Here is a 20286-nt window from a genome sequence, read left to right as displayed (position 1 = left end):
GGCTGTATATCTACATAGGTAGCAGGTCCTCTTCACAGAGTCAGCCATCTTGTACCGCCATGTTTCTACAGCAGCCCAGAATGGACAAACCAAACACTGACTCTAAAGAGTCTTTTTCGTTTTTCCATTACCTAACTGTAAGGGATGGGAAACAAAGTCTGTATTAAACGAGCTCCAGTTCTAAATTATTAAAAACCGCAGTATTGATAAGCTGACGTTGGCAATGTTTTTTATTCAGACTTTTTGATGTTTTGGTGTAATTTATTATCACGCTGCTCATCTACCAGTGAAGTGAACCAGGTGAAGGGAAGATTACTCGACTTAGCTAATTAATGTTAATGCATTAAAACGTTCACGAGTAAATAGCCAATACTTTATCAATACATCTGTTCAACAAGCATGAACATGTAAAAAAAATTAAACCTAATTCAATCAGCATTTTTAGATGCATATTTGAGACTGTGGGATGGAGACTCCAGGTTAATGAACCATTACGATGCTCAACCCTATTTTAAAAGGGACTTCAGCTATTATTCAACACAAATGGTTTTGAATAATAGCTTCGCGCAGTTTATTGGTTGTTAGAGTATGGCTTGATGTGGTTTATCCATGGTATGCTTAGATTGCATCATCAATTTTTATTGTGTGGACCTACCAAAATCTTCATACCAAAATGCCACTCTCTAAAATACAGCAAAATTACTTCACACCATGATTTCCTTGAATGTTTTTATAACTACAACTTTGTTGGACACCAACATTTGAAACACTCACAAACACCAGAAACAAAAGCAGGTTGACTTTAAATGCAGCCTTCTGTCGGTGTGTTTTCATACATGTTTCGGATTCCTTTTGGGTGTTTATAGACATGAGAACCAAAAACATCCAATTCAAGATTTTTGCCTGAAGAAAGTCTAAGGAAATCATTACCACATTAAAACTAACAAATAACACAGCTGACCTGTGAGGAAGACCATCATTTGTACAGCCTGCTTGCTGTCTCACTAAACATCAGGACCCATAAACTAGCAGCGCTTGGATAGTTTGAGTCTTTTTCTTTGGTGCTGCTGTGTCTCAGTTACATTCAGGCCAAGTGAATACTTTAAAAAATCTGGTAACATTTTCAGTGGCAAGCTAGTTTTTTCACTAAGAAGCCGGTTAGTGCAACCAAATGGTGCATGCCTGTATCGATTTTTTTCATGTCTTGTGATTAAAGAGAGGATTGAGTATCAAGATGGTATGAAGCAGAGGAAAGAGCAAGACTGTGTAGTAAGCTGGATGTAGCGTCACCCGTTGGTCTACATTCAGTTGAGTACCATGAGATGAATGAAGAAATAGTGAGAGACGTACATATGTCTCATCCTAAAAGGACTGAGCAGCTTGGGGAGTTCACTGACCTCTAACTTCTTGTAGTCATGGTTGAGGGGGTGCAGCAGCTTGCTGGCTTGACCCGTAGCTTGCTGTATGGTCCTTTTGACTGATGGAATGTCTTCTACTGACTCTGGGAGTGAGGGGATCCAGAGGAGACAGAGGAGGGAAGGAAAAGACAATGACCAAGGTTGTAAGATGATTAAGGTATGGAGAATATGGACTGATTCCTCCACGTCGGACATCCTTCCCTTAAACAGGCCCTATTATGCTCTTTTTCAGGTGCATATTTTTATCTCAAGTTACAGTTACAACATGTTTACATGTGTTAATGCTCATAATGCGCCTTGTTTTTCTCATCCTGGCTGTCCTGCAGCACCTCTTCTCACCCTCTCTCTGAAATGCTCCGTTGTAGCGCTTGCTCCTCCCTCCGGAAAGCAAAGTCTGCTCTGATTGGTTAACTAGCCCGCTCTGTTGTGATTGGTCAACGTTTCACATTTCAAAATACTTTTCCTCTGGGGCTTCAGCTCCGTATCTCTCTTTTGTTGTTTGAGGGCCAAACTAGCCGGAAGGAGTTTTACATGACTTCCGTTACATTGTGACCTCATAAAGTTACAGAAGTGAAGGAGAGAATTCAATGGAGCCGTTTCAGGCAGCTCAGGAGCAGTGTGTCTGAGGGGGAGGGTAACTCCTTTTAGGCGTGGACTTCAGGTTTTACACTCTACGGACCTTTTACATGTACAAAAATATATATATAACACTAAAGAAGAGGGGAAAAGTGGAAAAGCATAATAGGGCCACTTTAAATACTGTTCCAACAAAATATATTATATGATAAAGGGTCCACACTTCTTGTGTCCTACACACAAGTAATATAAGATCTGCTTCTCGCATCATGGGAGAAACACCGTTTTATGACAAAACAAAACAGACCCCTTACAAACACCAGCTAAATATAAATATAAATAAACTGTTAGTACACTACGTTCTAACTAAATAAAGTGTCATTCAAGTACTTTCAAATAGTCGGGCCTGCCAACTCCAATCAGCAGCAGCAGTCAGTTAACATCCATGTTTTTCCATATCGTCATCGCTCTGAAATTATCATAATTAGCTTATCAATTCTTGAGTTAAAGTCAAAATGTGTTTTCAGAGGTATCACATCATCAATGTATCCAGGTGGACGTTTATATCAAATTTAAAGAAATTCCATCAAGGTGTTCTTAAAATATGGTGTTCACAAGAACAGACAGATGTTAGGACAGACGGACAGACAACCTGAAAACATGAGGCCTTTGGTCACAGCTGTCACCCACGTGGAGGCATAAAGATGTCTTCATTAGAAACATGAGGTCAAACAGGATCCTGTCTTAGAGAGGGACGCTGTTCACATTAACACATTCTGGTTGCCATATGAAAGTGTCTATTTGGATTTGACAGTTTGATAAGTTTGAAAGAAAGGCGACGAGTTGGTAGTTATGCAAAGCTACTATCTGTTTGTTTGATTTTGTTTTCTTTAACCATGACCACAAACGTAGGAGGTCTGCTTCAAACTTTGTACGATGTGCTTGTCCCCGCTCAATCAGCCGAAACGTTAGAGCAAGGAGAGACAAGGTGTACGGCAATGAAAGCACAACAATCAACAGCAACATTCAGCGTCCGCCCGACCAATATCTTACAAGTGGGAGTTTGGGTCTTTGTCATGATAGTGTGGGTTGGAATTATAAAGTTTAAGACGGACAGACACAGACAAAACAAGCTTCTCCTTCATTTATTAAACTGGCGTCAACAGTACTTTTCTGAAAAGTTCAAAGATTTTCAACTTGAAGCGCTACTGGTTGAAATTAATGCAACCTTAACTCACCTTCCTCCTTCAACTTGAGGATAGCAGCATGGAGGATGCAGGGCAGCAGATGGCGGGTCAAGTCTGCAGGTTTCTGCACTGCTAAATAGTGTAGAACCTGGAAAGACAAGTGCAAGCCCAGTGTTAGTTTCCCCTATTCAGCTGCATCATCTCAGTTGCATCCCATACATTTATATAACTACCTTCTCGGCCTCCTTGGTGTCGTCAAACAGTCTTCTCTGGCGGCGTGCAGGTGTAACCCTGGCCGTCTCCCAAGCCTCCACCCACATGTTGCCCGGGATCTTCATCCTGGCACTGAGCTCACCTTTCACCCCTTTGTTACCCATCTCATCGACCACCTCCTCCTCCACGTAATCCCGAGGGGAGTACCAACGCACAAAATCATCCAGAATACAGCCTGGATTGGCTGCCTGTGGAGAGACAGGAAACGGATTTCAATCTGTGTTCAAAGTGAACTGATCGGATACACATCCATGTCCGTCACCATCAATCCTCTCAAGAGCCATGTAATGAACCCCGATCTGGAGGATATATATTCACCACCAAAGAAAGAAAATGTAATTGAAATAATTTTGTATCTCATAATAACAAGAAAATAACTATTTTTATATATATAAAATTTTTTTATTTTCTTGTGTCTGCTTCAAACTTTGTACGATGTGCTATATATCTATATATACTATATATATATATATATATAGTTATATATATATATATATAGTTATATATATATACACACATTTACACATTTACACACACACACACACACACACACACACAGACCCACACACACACACACACACACACACACCAACCTTACGATTAATGGTGAACTTTTTCTTAGGTATGACAGTGCAGTACACATAAGCTGACATTAAATGTGTGCACAAGTAGATTGAACTTGTTCATGTGTTCCTGTTTCACCTTAAAGGACTCCATGTCAGAGAGCAGACAGGCACTCTGCATCCGGGCACGGAGGTGGGTTCCTTCAGCTGACGTGCCCAGTTTGGCCAGAACTTCTGACTGCTCCTCTAACAGATCCTCTGTCATGGGAGCAGGTTCCTGAAAATCCCACACACACAGACACAAAGTTACCATACCTCACATAAAATGCAGTTGTAGTAGATTTACTTCATTACATTTGTTCATTATGTTCACGTTCAACACTAAAATGGAGGAGGTGCTGGGGTCCGTTTGTGAGGAAGTCTAATAACCAGTTTGGGGATGAATTTTTTGTCTGATATCACTGTTGATGTTTATTAATCCAGATTGATGCGGTTCTCCCAGGGGAGGCCAGTATGGGAGCAGCAGCAGCTCTAGAATAACTGATCAGTGATGTATCTCCAAGCTTTTCATAGGTACAAAGGAATTTAAGTGACCTGACCTCCTTCACATTTTTTTTCTTAAACTGTAGCTAAAATCTTGAATATTTTGACCATCAACATTCATTTAAAGGAAGTGAAATAAAACGAGAAATAAAAAATCATATCAGAATATTTCTAAGAAATGTATTAGAGGTGTGTTTACTATAACCAAAGCACTACTGTATATGGCTGTAAAGGGAATATTAGTTTTGTCTAATATTAGTCTAATCTAACCCTATCAAAAACAGGTATTTTTACTTCTTTTATCACCATTTTCTTTTTATAACCCTTCATTACCACTTCTATGCAAGTGTCATTTATTTCTCAACACGTTATATTTTGAATAAATTAATAATACATGCTACTGTAGGTAATACATCTGTATTAATGACTAACTGACTGATATTTATTTCCTCCATGAATATGTGTGTGAATGAGGTGGACAGAGATCCTGACCTGTGTGACAGGGACGTAGAGAGGCTCTGTAGCGTTGAGCAGAGTAATGTTGTTGTAGGGATGAAGCCTTCCCTCTGCTTTACTTTTACTGCCATCCTTCTCTGCCTCTATCTCACCCTGGTCACTCAGGCACTCAAAGAACTCCTCCTCACTGTCGCTCCATGAGTCCCAGGATTTCCCCGGGGACACCTCCCTCGCCGGGCCGGATGTGGACTCTGGTTTGGGGCGGCTGTTCTGGCGGCTGTTCTGGCTACTGCCGGACACCCTGCGCTCTCTCTCTTTGCTCCCATCCAGCACCTTCCGAGCTTCATCTCTCGCCCTTTTCCTCTCGATGCAGCAGTTCAGCATCTACACAAGAACATAAGCCCTTTTCAGACACGGAACACTTAACATTGCTGTCTTCATCTCTCTGTTAAAGGGATGGCTACTCACAGCTTCATTCAGACAGTACACACCTTTACAGAGAGAGAAAGGGTTGAAGGGATTTATGTGTGTATTAATTCAGTGTGCATCAATAGTTTAAATATTCAGAGGGAGACTTCTGCTGCTACTTAGACTCATATCACAGTACTTAACATTGCGTTACTGTGATATGACAAACTAAATGCAAAGTTTTCATTCAACTAATCCAGACAGTTTTGTTTTTGCAGTTCTACATTTGTTGCATTTACCTGGAATATTCTGTATAAAATAAATGATTTGTTTTTGAAGCCCACTCAGAATGGTGGCTGAGACTGCATTCTGTTTTGTTCTGTTGACATAGTATTGGCTGTGGGTTCATTTCACAGATTATATTGTGCTCCTGGTTTTGTTTTGCCTGGTTTTCTCTTCTGCGCCAAAATCTCCCCAAATTACTTTCAGCATACGCTTACTTCATTGGTAAAATAAACATTATTATAATCAGATTACTTTTGGATTTATACATAAATGATTTGCCTGGATTGCCCTTTGATTAGATGATTAGAATTGAAATACCCAACATTCAGGGTAAACAGTTAATGAGACTAGATCAGTTAACCCACCATCGTTTTCCTGGTTTAAAAGGATTGTGAACAAAGGAACTTCAATATTTATTAAAGTTAATATTTAATATAATTGTTTTAATTCTAGAAAGCCCCCAAAAAGCGTTATAACAGATTGCACCTTCATTAGTTTTGTGTATTTTTGAATAATTTCATCTATCCTTATTGTCAAGGAATTTTCCTTCTTGTATGTTAAACTTCCCTCATGTAGGTTAAAGGTAACTTAAGACAGGGCTTCACAGGTCAGGTCAACTGTCCGTCTCTCTTCGCCTGTCTCCCTCTCTGCTTCTGATAAGGCAGAGCTGGCTCTGACAGCCTGTAGGCCGAGGTCAGCTAGAAACCTTCAGTATTCGGTTTAGACTCAACAGGCTGGCGTCTGGTTGGAGACGCTGGATAAGAGAGACTGTACAGAGGCTATGCTGTTGCTGACACAGCAAAGGTAGATGTATTTCCTTGTTTAGATCTTATATCCAATAGAATCCTCACACATGCCAGGCTGATTTAGAAATAACCCTATTTGGATATAGCAGAACTTAGCTGGTCTGGGGAGGGTTAAATACTGTGCTCAAGGACACCATCTTCAGAATGTGGTAGCAGTACTCTAATAGTATACTACTGTTCTCCTCCATCGAGCTTCAATAAATGCTACTTCTTAAGACAACTGGGTCTGCTGAAACTTCTTCTGTCTCGAGGGAACTAGCTCTAAGATTTCCATCACACTTATGGCTTAAACACACCGTGTGAGTTTTGTACGAATGTCTACCTGGAGCTTCTGATGCAAAAGACAACAGCGAAGATCAGGAGGTCCACCAGCCAGTCTGCAGGTCAGGGAGCAAATGGAGAGGATGAGGTAGATATCAGAGAACACGATGTCAACTAGTTCTTAAACTGCTACATCCAGTACAGCCTTGATAAAAGAACGACCTTGCATGTGGTTTGTATTTAGATTACACTTGGATTTCTGTACTTTATCAATGTGGGTTGTGTAAATGAATTATTCATGTGAGTCAAGAAGATCAGCATCACAACAGTGACAGCTTCTTCTTGTACAATAGGAAAGGTACCAAGGTGGGTGTGGCTTTGTTTTTTTAAGGTGCAGATCTCAAATGTGAAACCATCAGTGAGGTGCAATAGCCCTTATAAACAAGCCTACGAGCAGCCCGGGGGCGTTGAACGCACCCGTAGATGAAGTAGTTGTTTTCCCAGCGGTAGCGCAGCTCTAGGACAAACTCCTGCCAGAGGTGGGCAACAGCACGCAGCCCGCCATGGTTGTAGTTGACCAGACACGCACACAGAGCCAGCCGGTAGGTGAGACTGTCGCTGGGTGCTGACTTCAGCTGGAGGAAAAGGTTCTGGACAGCGGGGGAGAGACAGCAGGAGGGATCATACATACACATGCGTAAAAGTTGAATTCAGAGCAGGAATCAAATGTAGGTAAATACATTTAACTCATGGTTATTATGTTGATTGCACATTACTTGGGAAATTTCTGGAAACACTTTTCGAAATGTTTGTACAATATTTTGTTATGGCCATTTTAGTATGATTTATCAATAATTCTAGTTATTTTTATGGTTCTGCAGTGTTTGATAGAGTATGTTACATATACAATCTATATTTCCAAACAGGCTGGCTGGCCCGGCCAAATTGTCACAGTGTGTTAGTGGTAAATGGGTTCACGTACATGGTCGGGGTTTTTATTTTGCTCATCTTTCCCACAGGCGTCTGGCTGAACAGTTTTATTCTTGCTATTATCTGATGACTTATCCACAGCAGCATCTGGGAAGAGATACTGAGACAAAAAAACAACAACAGATAAACATTAAATATAAAATTGCAAGCCAATCTGTCAGTGTCCAAATATCTTGCCAATCATAAATATGGAATATTGGTTTGAACCAGCATTTGGCCATAAAGGAGGATGTGCTTATTGTCACAGAGGGAAATTTGTTTTAAAAGCTTTCACACATTCCAGTCTCACAGGACAAAGATACAGATATATGCCATACATTCCATAAACACATACAGTATGCACATGTAGATGCATGCCCCAACAAAAATCCAACATGAGTGTAGCAGTGTGAGAGATATACAGTGGGGCAAAAAAGTATTTAGTCAGCCACCAATTGTGCAAGTTCTCCCACTTAAAAAGATGAGAGACGCCTGTAATTTTCATCATAGGTACACTTCAACTATGAGACAGAGTGGGGGGAAAGAATCCAGGAAATCACATTGTAGGATTTTTAATGAATTAATTGGTAAATTCCTCGGTAAAATAAGTATTTGGTCACCTACAAACAAGCAAGATTTCTGGCTCTCACAGACCTGTAACTTCTTCTTTAAGAGGCTCCTCTGTCCTCCACTCGTTACCTGTATTAATGGCACCTGTTTGAACTTGTTATCAGTATAAAAGACACCTGTCCACAACCTCAAACAGTCACACTCCAAACTCCACTATGGCCAAGACCAAAGAGCTGTCAAAGGACACCAGAAACAAAATTGTAGACCTGCACCAGGCTGGGAAGACTGAATCTGCAATAGGTAAGCAGCTTGGTGTGAAGAAATCAACTGTGGGAGCAATTATTAGAAAATGGAAGACATACAAGACCACTGATAATCTCCCTCGATCTGGGGCTCCACGCAAGATCTCACCCCGTGGGGCCAAAATGATCACAAGAACGGTGAACAAAAATCCCAGAACCACACGGGGGACCTAGTGAATGACCTGCAGAGAGCTGGGACCAAAGTAACAAAGGCTACCATCAGTAACACACTACGCCGCCAGGGACTCAAATCCTGCAGTGCCAGACGTGTCCCCCTGCTTAAGCCAGTACATGTCCAGGCCCGTCTGAAGTTTGCTAGAGAGCATTTGGATGATCCAGAAGAGGATTGGGAGAATGTCATATGGTCAGATGAAACCAAAATAGAACTTTTTGGTAAAAACTCAACTCGTCGTGTTTGGAGGAGAAAGAATGCCGAGTTGCATCCAAAGAACACCATACCTACTGTGAAGCATGGGGGTGGAAACATCATGCTTTGGGGCTGTTTTTCTGCAAGGGGACCAGGACGACTGATCCGTGTAAAGTAAAGAATGAATGGGGCCATGTATCGTGAGATTTTGAGTGAAAACCTCCTTCCATCAGCAAGGGCATTGAAGATGAAACGTGGCTGGGTCTTTCAGCATGACAATGATCCCAAACACACCGCCCGGGCAACGAAGGAGTGGCTTCGTAAGAAGCATTTCAAGGTCCTGGAGTGGCCTAGCCAGTCTCCAGATCTCAACCCCATAGAAAATCTGTGGAGGGAGTTGAAAGTCCGTGTTGCCCAGCGACAGCCCCAAAACATCACTGCTCTAGAGGAGATCTGCATGGAGGAATGGGCCAAAATACCAGCAACAGTGTGTGAAAAGCTTGTGAAGACTTACAGGAAAACGTTTGACCTCTGTCATTGCCAACAAAGGGTATATAACAAAGTATTGAGATTAACTTTTGTTATTGACCAAATACTTATTTTCCACCATAATTTGCAAATATATTCTTTAAAAATCAGACAATGTGATTTTCAGGATTTTTTTTTCTCATTTTGTCTCTCATAGTTTAGGTATACCTATGATGAAAATTACAGGCCTCTCTCATCTTTTTAAGTGGGAGAACTTGCACAATTGGTGGCTGACTAAATACTTTTTTGCCCCACTGTATGTGCAAAGTTGACACAAGCAAGATACAGATTTTTCAAAGGCCTTGTTGCTCCAGAGAAAGTCGTGACCATTCGTGCGGGGCCAAAGCCTGCTTCGGTCACAGGTGGTGGGGGGGGGTTCCAACAAGGGTGCGGTCGGATTCAGTCATAGGTTGGGATCTGGTTTGCTTTTAGAAGCAGGCTTAAGGGGTCAAGGGGTGGGGTTTGGCATATAGGAAAAGCCTGCTGCTGTCACATTGGCAGCATCCTATATAGGACCTTTTCCCCGGGGTGACGGCGTTGACTTCTGCCCGTGCTCCATGGGGCTGTGCAGGGGGCAGAAGTCAAAGCCTGCTTTAGACAAAACTTTACTGTCTCATCAAACATTTCAAATGCAACCAACAGACCTGATTCGCATCAATTTCACAGCTGATCGCTGTCAACAAGTGATTTACAAGTTGTCAAAACAGAAAGAAGGAGCACTTTGAGGGACTTCTGAATTTGTCCTCTTGGAAGGAAGCAGAGTTTGGAGTCTCAGGGGCAGACTTAACTATATCCCTGTCAAAGGTTGCTGAGGTAGTCACCAAGCTACTCAGCAGCAAGGACCCAGGGTTGGATGAGATTTGCCCTGAGACAATGAAGGCTCTGGACATTGTTGGAGTGTATTGGATGACACCCCTCTTCAGTGTCTAGTGGAGGCTCTAGGTGTCACTGCTACGAGTGTGAAGCGGTAGGGAGTCAGTACCTTCAAGGCTGAGGCCATGGTTCCCAGTGCCCCCTCTGGGTTGGGAGTGGGTTACTGCCCCAAGCCAAAGGAGTTCAAGAATGTTGAGGTCTTGTTCACGAAGTGAGGGTGACATAGAGCGTGAGATGGACAGGCGGTTTGGTGCAGCCTCAGCCGTGATGCAGGTGTTGCACAAAACTGTTGTGGTGAAGACGGAGCCTGAAGGTAGAACTCTTTATTTACCACTCCATCTATTTTCCAACCCTCACCTATGGTGATGAGCTTTGGGTAGTGACCCAAAGATTGAGATTACGGATACAAGCGAACTAAATTAGAACGCCTCAGGGTTCCCCAGGAAGAGCTGGAATATGTGTAACGTCCTGGATAGGCGGATGAAAATGAATGCATTGATGCTGGATACTTTTTTAGCCATTTTAGAGTAATGTAATAATATTACAATCCCAAATGCAGAAATAACCCTTTACCAGAAGGATAGAATTGAGTATATCAGTGTTGAGTGGTGACTCATCAATGCGCCTGCGGCGGCGGATGTGCTTGCGGGCGCTGTGCACCATATTGGAGACAGACAGTTTGGAGATGGGCACCGTCGCGGTTGGCTCCGTCAGCTTCGATAAAGCAGAGCTGATGTCATTATTTTCTGCAAGAAAAAACAGCAGTTTTTTTTACAATAACACTAAGCAGTTACTGTCTTATATTTGATACTGTATAAATTGTGTATCTCTGAGGCAATATAAGCATTTAGACTGGTGAAGATGAGTAATAAGAGGCTCTATGCAAACATTTCATAAACACCAGTGAAAGAGGTGGTAACTCCACGCTTTAGATTGTGGTTTGTTTAATGACATTCCAGTGAGAAACAGTGCACACTGACCTTTGCCCTCCTCTTCAGCCAATCCTCTTCCCAGAATCTCGTCTGTGGACTCCTTCCTACAGCAGAGCTTAAAGAACTCTGCCAGCAAGTCCCCTACATAAGAAGATAAGGATGGGTCAAATCCTTCAAACATTTTTGCACCAATTATGGCGCTCAAATTCTAAAACTGACAAAGTTTCTGATTTTGCATCTGTCCAAGGTAGCTGTTGCCCAAACATTCTTTTCACCCCAAAAACGGCACCGGGTAGGACTTGTGAAGTGGACATAAAAAGGAGCACAAATGACAAAAGAATTTGAGCATTAAGAGCAATTGCCCAAAGTTGGATGATTTTTGTGCTCCAGCTACTCCAGTCGGGCTGGGAACTGTGATACAAAATTAATTCTAATGATTTACTTTAATTAGTTAAGGCCTCACTGTCCGAACGCGGTGCAGTTAAGTGTTATAATGTCAGTAGTTAAGACACCAGTTGAATGTTAACTTAGCAGACTCCTACAAAAAGGTCTAACTTAATAGTGCGTGCCATGTTTGGCCGGTTATACTAAATAAAAAATATATATGAATCAAAACAAGCTAAAAGGAAAAAAAGGGTGATTGGATTGATATAATTCCATCTCATTCCTAGCTGCTGGAATACTTCAATGTCTTGAAACAAGACAGGGTAAGGCAGATCACAGAACACTTGCTTTAAAAACATTCTTCAAACAGGATGATGTAAAACATTATCATCTTATTTTCACTTTTTAGGGAAGAATATCTACTTGACACCAAAGGATTCATCTTACCTAGTAGACACTGAGGGTTTTCAGCTGACCTGACTCGAACTGACCAGTGAGGGGCTTGGAGTGGGTCAAGGTCACTGCCGGGTCACACAAAGAGGGGGAGCATATTTGGTTAAATCACAAAGCCTGTTGCTGGTCTACATTTCTGTCCAAATTATGGCTGTTCTGACTATTAATCACACAGACAAGGTCTTAAAGCAAAAACAGGTCTCCATGTGTTTGATACATTTCTGTTGAAGCACATAAAAAAGTGTTTTGAGAAAACACTGTGTCAGACCTAACAACTCGATGGCTGACTGCTCATCATATGCTGTGGCTGCTGCCACAGTGTACTCAACTGCCACAGTAACACAGCAAACATTTGAAATCTACAAGGTTTTCACTTATTTTTTTGATGCAGATTTTGATTTTTCTAGAAAACAATATGAAATCTTTGACAAACCATGAATAAGTGTCCTGCATTGTCAAGTCTATTTGTTTGTTATTAGCAGATCGGCTAAGGAATTATTATTCATCTACCGCTGCTAGGAAGAGCAAATAAAGTATCCATCTATCCATCTATAAAAACAAAGCGTTACTGTTAATGCGGAGACAGTCCAGATAGAGAAACCAGGACACCCTTACCTGTACACATCATTATCCACAACTATGCCTTCCGTCAGGTGAGGCCAAGTGGTTGCAAGATGAAGCTCACTACAACACCCAAAAACAGAGAAAACACAGTGATCTAGCGATTCATTGTAACACAATGTATTCATATGTTTATATCCATTTGGGTTGTTTGAAGTGTACTGTACGTTTTCTGGAATGTACTGTCATCAGAGTTAAAATGCCTTTACCTGATTGGCTCCTCGCAGGCTCCAAATGGAAGCTTCCCAAACTCCACCCCTCCCACTTCACCTCCAAGCAGTGTGTCAAAGTCTGCAGAGAGCCAATCCAAACACACAACAATAGTGGAGATCAATAAGGGACAAGCAGCATGAAACACTGAGGGAGCTACAGCGTACATGAGACAGTGTGACATTATCCCCTGTGACATCATCCCGTGATACCCGGTGCACATAAACTGTCTTTAGGTGGCAGTGGGAAATGTGTGCAACATGTATGCAGTATGTAGTCACTTCAAAATATAAACTGTATTTCAATCAATTTTAGGATTCTAAAAAAGCACTCACATAATGTACACTATAAAACACCTTAAACACAGGTAGGTCGTTGTTTAAAGACAGTCAACTAAGAATTACTCAACACATAATAGTGTCTGTGTCTCTCAGATATTACACGTTCATTCATACCTACATGAATACTCAGATTAGTTCGGCAGCTCTGTCACCATTACCCGTAAACAAGAGAAACCAAAGTGCTCATGAAGGAGGGGGCGCTGTGCTGCTCTTCCAAAAGACAACTCTTGTTTTTCAATACTACGGCTTTAGTACGGTCTGAAGTCGTTACATTGATGTTGTAATGCACTCATTTGACTGCTTTGGTCTTTTTCTTAACTTTTGCCCGAGTGATGTTTTATAGATTTAGTTTTCCTGTTTGTGGTCCTCTGACTGGATAACTTATGCAGCATCTACTGTTATATATAAGGAGCTATATAAGCAGTCGCTTTGGATAAAAGCGTCTGCTAAATGACTGTAATGTAATGTAATGTAATGTAATGTCATGCTCGTTAACGTATCTGATGAAGGGTTGTGTAGACCAAAATAAAAAAATGAATATGCCAGCAGTAAGAGAGACTTTTAAGCACGATATAGAGCCAGTATACCAGCACAACCCTGTTCATAACTTACTCAAATGTCAACGTAGATTAAAGAGTAAACTATAGAGTAAACCACTTGGTGTAGGAAACAGTGAATGAGTGAACAAGGGAATTATTTAGGACACTATGCATGCAACAACTTTGTGGATGTGTTGAAAGCAAGTGTTAGTCATAAAGAAATTAGTGAGACTTTCAAAAGAAATCATATCAAAACACAAGTTTGTTAAGTGAAAAACAAAGCTCCCTTGGCTATGACATGAAGACACACACTGTGTTCACTTAGCACGCCAACATCCATAACATCTATTGAAAATTAAGCAGTCAATAGATCAATGTGAAGCAAATGTGGCCATTATTAAATGACAATTAATACAATGATCAGGAGATTATTTGGTAATGTTTAACCACATCGTCCTCTGGGGTGTATGAGCCTACCAGGAGGCTGCTGTGGCCACGAATATTGCTGCCAGTCCTGGAGAATGTAGGTGAACCGGATGGCGATGTTGATTGGAGGCAGAGGGGACAGGGTACAACCCTGAGGACAAAAACAGAAGGAAAAGATTAGTGATGAGCAAATACAGCATCATCTGCATCTGTATCGGTTTAACCAATTCAATTATCCGTATCCGTACTCTGAATGGGTGATGTTTGATCCAAGGTGGAAGTCACTTAACCGAAAGTTGTTATTCTAAGCCTGAAATTGATATGGGTTTATCAGAAGTTTATTATTTATTAGAAAACTACAGAAAAGAATCAGAGTGGAGCTTCACATTTATGTTTTTGCTCAAAAGAGAAAGAGAACTATTTCAGATGTTGTATTGTCATCTTGTGAATCCCTCCTACAAATATTTAGAGCCTTAAAAGGAGCAATGTGTAGGATATAGTGCCATATAGTGGTGTGTTTGCAGATTGCGAGCAACTGAATACTCCTCCCTACAATCCCTTTCCAAGCATGTAGACAACTACGGTGGCATTCAGGTAACGTAAAAACATGAAAGTCTCTCTAGAGACAGTGTTTGGTTTGTCTGTTCAGGGCTACTGTAGAAACATGGCTGACTCTGTTAAGAGAACCCACTCCCTATGCAGATGTGAAGAGCTCATTCTAAAGTAACATAAACACAACAATTCTTAGTTTCAGCTGATTATTCGCCAATGAAAACAGTTCTACATGTAATAGCATCCTGCCAATAAATCCCATTTTAACTTACACACTAGACCTTTATTATTATTATACTTACTATTATTTAACTCTCTGAGCTATAGTGAGAAAAAAAGGGTCAGGCCACCCATACTACAAAATAAAATACAAATAAAAAATGTATGTTGAGCAAATAATGTGTGTAAATGTGTGTGGTCAAGTATTTAAATCATTACTCTGGTTTTTATTTTATTGGTTATTATTTATTTATTTTTATTATTAAATGAACTGATGTTGTGAAATTGGGAGATTTGTGCAAACAGACACAGCCTGTGTTGGTGATCCATAATGGAAATATACATTCAGATTTGTGGCTGTACTCCTGAAGAAAGCATGGGCTGACATTAGATGTTTTATAAACCCAGAAGTGAGCCGATGGGAGAAACTTACAATCTTTGACTTGAAGATGTCTAGAAGGCCAGACAGGTGGTTGTACTGGCTTGGCACCTTGCGGAGGTGGACCATCTCAAAGTCAGTGCGCACACCTGGACCCTGGCACTCTCCGGCATACACCCGCCTCCACTTCTGCTGGATCTGCACAAACATGGGCACCTGGCTGAGTGACCAAGACAAAGAGGAGCAGGCGTTACCATGAAGAACTGAATGTGTTCCATCTGTTGGACAGCGCTCACATCCAGCTGGCTCCTCTGAAGATACACCGCAAGAGAAAACAACAATTCCATACAAACTGGATTCGACTTTGGTCACTCATGAGTTATGATACCTCATCAACATTACTTTATTAAACACTGTGTACAAACAAATAAACAGTGTGTACAACGTTTAACACTCAAACCCAGGATTAAGCAATATTTTCTAACCTGAATTTGGTCTTACTCTGAACAAAGACCATGTGTACGCACACATGATGAATGCCCAGCTGTCTTACATAATGATAACACACACTCACTATAAGCATAGCACGATAACACTTTATTCATTTTGAAAGCTTTAATAGACAACATTAGAAACAGTTTATTAACTAATGCACTGGCTGAATGTACTGGATAACCATGAAATTGGCGCTCTTTCATCCTCATCAGGCGGCAACCTTTGGTTTTGAAGTGAATTGGAGGAGTAAGTGTCTTAAACATGCATTTTCTTTACTGAGCAGCAGCGGACAACTTCTCTGGTTGCAAAAATTGCTGAGCTCAAGGTTTCAAAACAGCAGACCACAAACCAATGGGTGACATCACCATGACTACATCTACTTCCAATTATTGTCATAAATAAAATAGTCCACTAAAAAACTGTGCCCAGCCTAACTTACAATAGAGTATATAAAATGTCCATATTGAAATGTAACAGATTTGGTTTTCATTGTTTTGGCCTAAAATGATTGGCTACATTCACCAATTTAAAGTGCCATGAAATTGCCCATATGTATGAGCGCAGTCAAGACATTATTTTAAATTTTTGGTTATATGAGCCATGCTTCTCTTGAGTAAAGGAAACTAGAGAAACAGAGGATTGCAGATAGTGAGCATGCGCCAGTCAATTAGAATGATTCTGATTCACTAACACGCACAGTGGTGAGAACAAAGTTGACCGTTGTGCATGTGTCATGTATCTGTCAGTAATTAGTAAATGAGGCCTAATGTACTTACTGAGACCAGGAAACACAAGGACATCGCTACAAATATGTCCAACGGGTCAAAAAGTACAAGCAGTCAGATGATCAGACTGGAAACAAACCCTTTATCCAAAGGATCTAAACTAAAACTTATTTTAGAAGTGGATCTGAAAGTGGGCACAGCCTTAATGTATCTATTAATCCCTCATTTAACATACAAACTGGGTGCACACAACTACGGTAAGTACAGGACGACATATTTAAACATCCATCACAGGTTACAGGCAGTTTGAGTAATCATTTAAGTGCTTGCCTTCAGTTTCTCATCTCTAGTGGATAACTGTCTGATCAACGTTTGACCCCTTTTTTTTTTTTCTATCACTGATGTAACCGTGTTCCCAGATCTGAGGTAAAAAGTTAGCCAATTGCTGCAGCTACAAAAATTTAAAGTACATGGGGTAACCAGGAAATTTGTGTTAAATTGACACAATTTGCATATCAATTATTGAGTTATTACCACAAAAAACTTAACCTTTGACCAGTTCAAGTTTATGTTCCCCCACAATTGAAGAAAACTGCTTGAGGCTTTAGGAGGCATTATGACTGAAGGCATAAAGAGGACAGCGCCTAAAGACCAGACCAGTCAGGGCGGGAACGCACAGAGGCTCAACTCAACCTAGCATGTGGTTTCTAATTGTTGGGAATATATTGTGACTTAGCAGTTTAAAGGTTAATGTTGTAACAGTTAATCAAAGTACTTACAGCTCCCTGCGTAATTTGATAGGAGAGAACTGGGAACAGATTTGTATGCATGTTGTCTCAAACCCTGGGCTGGATCGATTGTAAAAACCTGTTTGTTGTGTGTAGTGTCAGATGTAATTGGAATTACTTTTCCCACATTGGACTGACACAGAAAGCTGACAAAAATGTATGAGCAAAGCCGCTCACTGCCCTGAGTGATGAAGGTGACTCACCTGCCACTGTTGGCCAGAGAAATGGAGATGGAGCTGAGAAGCAGATTGCATTTGGACTCGCTGATGATCGCCTCGCAGTTGGTTCCAGGGGAGATGACCAAAAACTCTCGTATACCATACCTATCGCAGGAGACAGTTGCAGCAGAACATTATCAGCATCACATTTTCCCCACCTTGCTATCTTTCAATGACCTCGCAAGGCAGCTGGATTCTTCTGATGTTGGGAGATCACATGAGAATAACGGGATCGCATATCAAAACGGAACTCTATCTTGTCATGGTCTAAGTAATGTGTTTTTTGTCCAGTAAGCCAGAGCACGGAGCTGATGGAAGCAAATGGAGCGGCTTAGATGTTAATGTAGATACTGCTATAGAAACAGTTCTATCAGAACTGGAGAGGATTTCTACATTGAAAGAAGAGAATAGAACACTGAAGGCTTCTCTAAATTGAAAACATGTTTTCTCTCTACTCCTGACTGGCTACGGTAAGAGTTTGACTGACAGATGGTTCATCCAATCACCTGCCAAATCTTTTTTCAAAGAGCCTGCCCTTTTCCAAACAGTGTCCAAAGAGGGCTTCTTAGGCAGTTCTGTGTAACAAACCAGCTGGGGGGTCAGGTTTATCTTTCACACCTTGTAACCAGTTTGCATCCCTGAATGTGGTATTGGCCTTTATGTATTCTTAGTCAACATAAGCTTAATACAGTCTTTCATTATACATTTGATGCACTAATCACAGGAAGATGAGGTCCCCATTGTGAACACTGCCAACAAAGCTCTGATTGGCTGACTGCATTCCCAACCAGGGACACAGCCGTCGATGAGCAATGGCGACTTAATTCAGAATCCACTTTAAACTGACAGTGACACTAAGCAGCCTCAGTCTGTCAGTTTCAGACACATACTGATGGAGGGAAAAACTGTGATCTCACCGGCCTGACAGTCAATGCTTCACAAAAACAAAGGGAACAGGAAGTAGAATCCTGTTACAGTTAGAATAAGTTACCAATGTCTCAAAATAAGGTTGGGGTCGGGCTGAAATCTGATTATTGAGCTGCTATATGTTAATCATTTTACAGCAAACAAGATTGAATATCAATGCGGTAACCTTTGTAACCTGATTACTCATTGCATTAAAACATAATGAATGATGGAACTCACCATCTGACCAGGCAGTGGGCTCGAGGAGGAAAGTCATTGTTCATACACAGAAGGTCCTGCATTGCCAGGGGGAAGGCATCTGGACACAAGAACAGGGGGACGTCACACACTCATTGTTAGAGGGATGAATGGTGTGCATTCTCTCACCTACTATTGTAAGGCCATCATAGTTACATGGGAAATCAGATATAGGGGGAGGATAACAGGGAATGTTGTTTTGGGAAAATAGGTAATATATAAATTAATAAATGAATTGTGTGCAAAGATTTTTTTTTAAAAATGGAATAACTAAAGAAAAAACACACAACCATGAACATTAAGTTAAAGTGCTACTGCTAAAAGATTGCTAATAACTCATCAGGTTACCTCCATATTACGGCTCATCGAACATATATATATATATATATATATATATATATATATACACACACATACCTTCCTCCAGCTGCTCCTTCCCATTGTCCTGCTCACATTCTTGTTTCAGGAAGTGATGAGTTATGTAGAATTTAAAGTCAGCAAATTGAATATCCTGAGATTTCTCCCCCCAGGTGCCACTGGTGTATTCACCCTGTAATGAAATAATGATGCAACATAACAGGATGAAGGTGAATAAGCTACTGGCAGCAGACTGCTCACTGCTGTTGTTTAGATAAACATTTAAGGCTAGAAAGAGTAGGATACCTTCTCTGGGGTCGAGTTTCCTGCACAGTTCCCAATCAGCTTCCAGTCATTTAGCACTTCCTCCACTCTGGACACGAACCTTAAAGAGCATCAAATGAGCGGTCAGCAGCGAGACTGGCTGGATAAACACAGCGGTCTGTTCTGGCATGTATTGATAACTGACTTTTGTTTAAGAAATAATCCCCAAGATTTTCATTTAAATAAATGTCTACTGGGTCAATATCTGATGCAGAATGAGGTAACACAGTGATGACTGAGCCTATGACCTGTCGTAGCAACTGCTTTTGTTAGACGATATATTGTCCCAGAATTAACTGTAATAAACAATGTTATTGTCACTTTAAGACCATTCTATGTCACTGACATGATGTAAATGTAGTTGCATAATAATGCAAGTTCACCCTTTCAAAGGGCAATAAAGGTTTTTATTCTTTAGGAAAATTCTGACATTGGTTTTGTAATAACTATATATACAAAATGTATTGTGTGATCAAAAAAGTGCAAGGTCCCTGCTGTTTATGCTGGTATCATGTTGGCGACATTCTTACATAAACACAACAGGCAATAGAGAGAATATCAGAGGCATGTCCATATATCGTACGATAAATCAATTTCATAAATGTAGGCATTTATCAAGTAAAATACTAAACATTCTCCGGTTCCAGCTTCTCAAATCTGAAGATGGTACCCTACTGTGACCATTCTGTGTCTGCCAAGTCTGCTCATCAGCTGGAGGTCTGCACTGTTACTCCTCATCCCACTATCTGTATCCATTCAGCTCAGTGCTGCAGG

At 40.9% G+C, this 20286-nt stretch overlaps 1 protein-coding gene across 3 annotated transcripts in view; it reads right to left on the bottom strand.

Annotated features, from left to right (window-relative positions):
* Positions 1–20286, bottom strand: part of rab3gap1 (RAB3 GTPase activating protein subunit 1) — a 30847-nt gene that overhangs the window by 8996 nt on the left and 1565 nt on the right. For all 3 annotated transcript variants that reach the window (XM_054601306.1, XM_054601304.1, XM_054601305.1), the window contains exons 4-22: positions 19495–19573; positions 19249–19381; positions 18814–18892; positions 17653–17772; positions 15496–15661; positions 14343–14442; positions 12985–13066; positions 12770–12838; positions 12149–12222; positions 11366–11458; positions 10959–11131; positions 7759–7866; positions 7254–7426; positions 6838–6892; positions 5053–5400; positions 4157–4294; positions 3415–3642; positions 3233–3329; positions 1398–1501 (exon numbers count right to left, since the gene is read on the bottom strand). In XM_054601306.1, the coding sequence (XP_054457281.1) occupies positions 1398–1501; positions 3233–3329; positions 3415–3642; positions 4157–4294; positions 5053–5400; positions 6838–6892; positions 7254–7426; positions 7759–7866; positions 10959–11131; positions 11366–11458; positions 12149–12222; positions 12770–12838; positions 12985–13066; positions 14343–14442; positions 15496–15661; positions 17653–17772; positions 18814–18892; positions 19249–19381; positions 19495–19573 (2419 nt within the window). The remainder of the gene's footprint in view (positions 1–1397; positions 1502–3232; positions 3330–3414; positions 3643–4156; positions 4295–5052; positions 5401–6837; positions 6893–7253; positions 7427–7758; positions 7867–10958; positions 11132–11365; positions 11459–12148; positions 12223–12769; positions 12839–12984; positions 13067–14342; positions 14443–15495; positions 15662–17652; positions 17773–18813; positions 18893–19248; positions 19382–19494; positions 19574–20286) is intronic.

Source organism: Anoplopoma fimbria, chromosome 7 (assembly GCF_027596085.1).
Source record: "Anoplopoma fimbria isolate UVic2021 breed Golden Eagle Sablefish chromosome 7, Afim_UVic_2022, whole genome shotgun sequence".
NCBI classification, from domain to species: domain Eukaryota; kingdom Metazoa; phylum Chordata; class Actinopteri; order Perciformes; family Anoplopomatidae; genus Anoplopoma; species Anoplopoma fimbria.
Note: the sequence above shows the minus strand (reverse complement) of the source record. Positions and strands in the feature narration are given on the sequence as shown.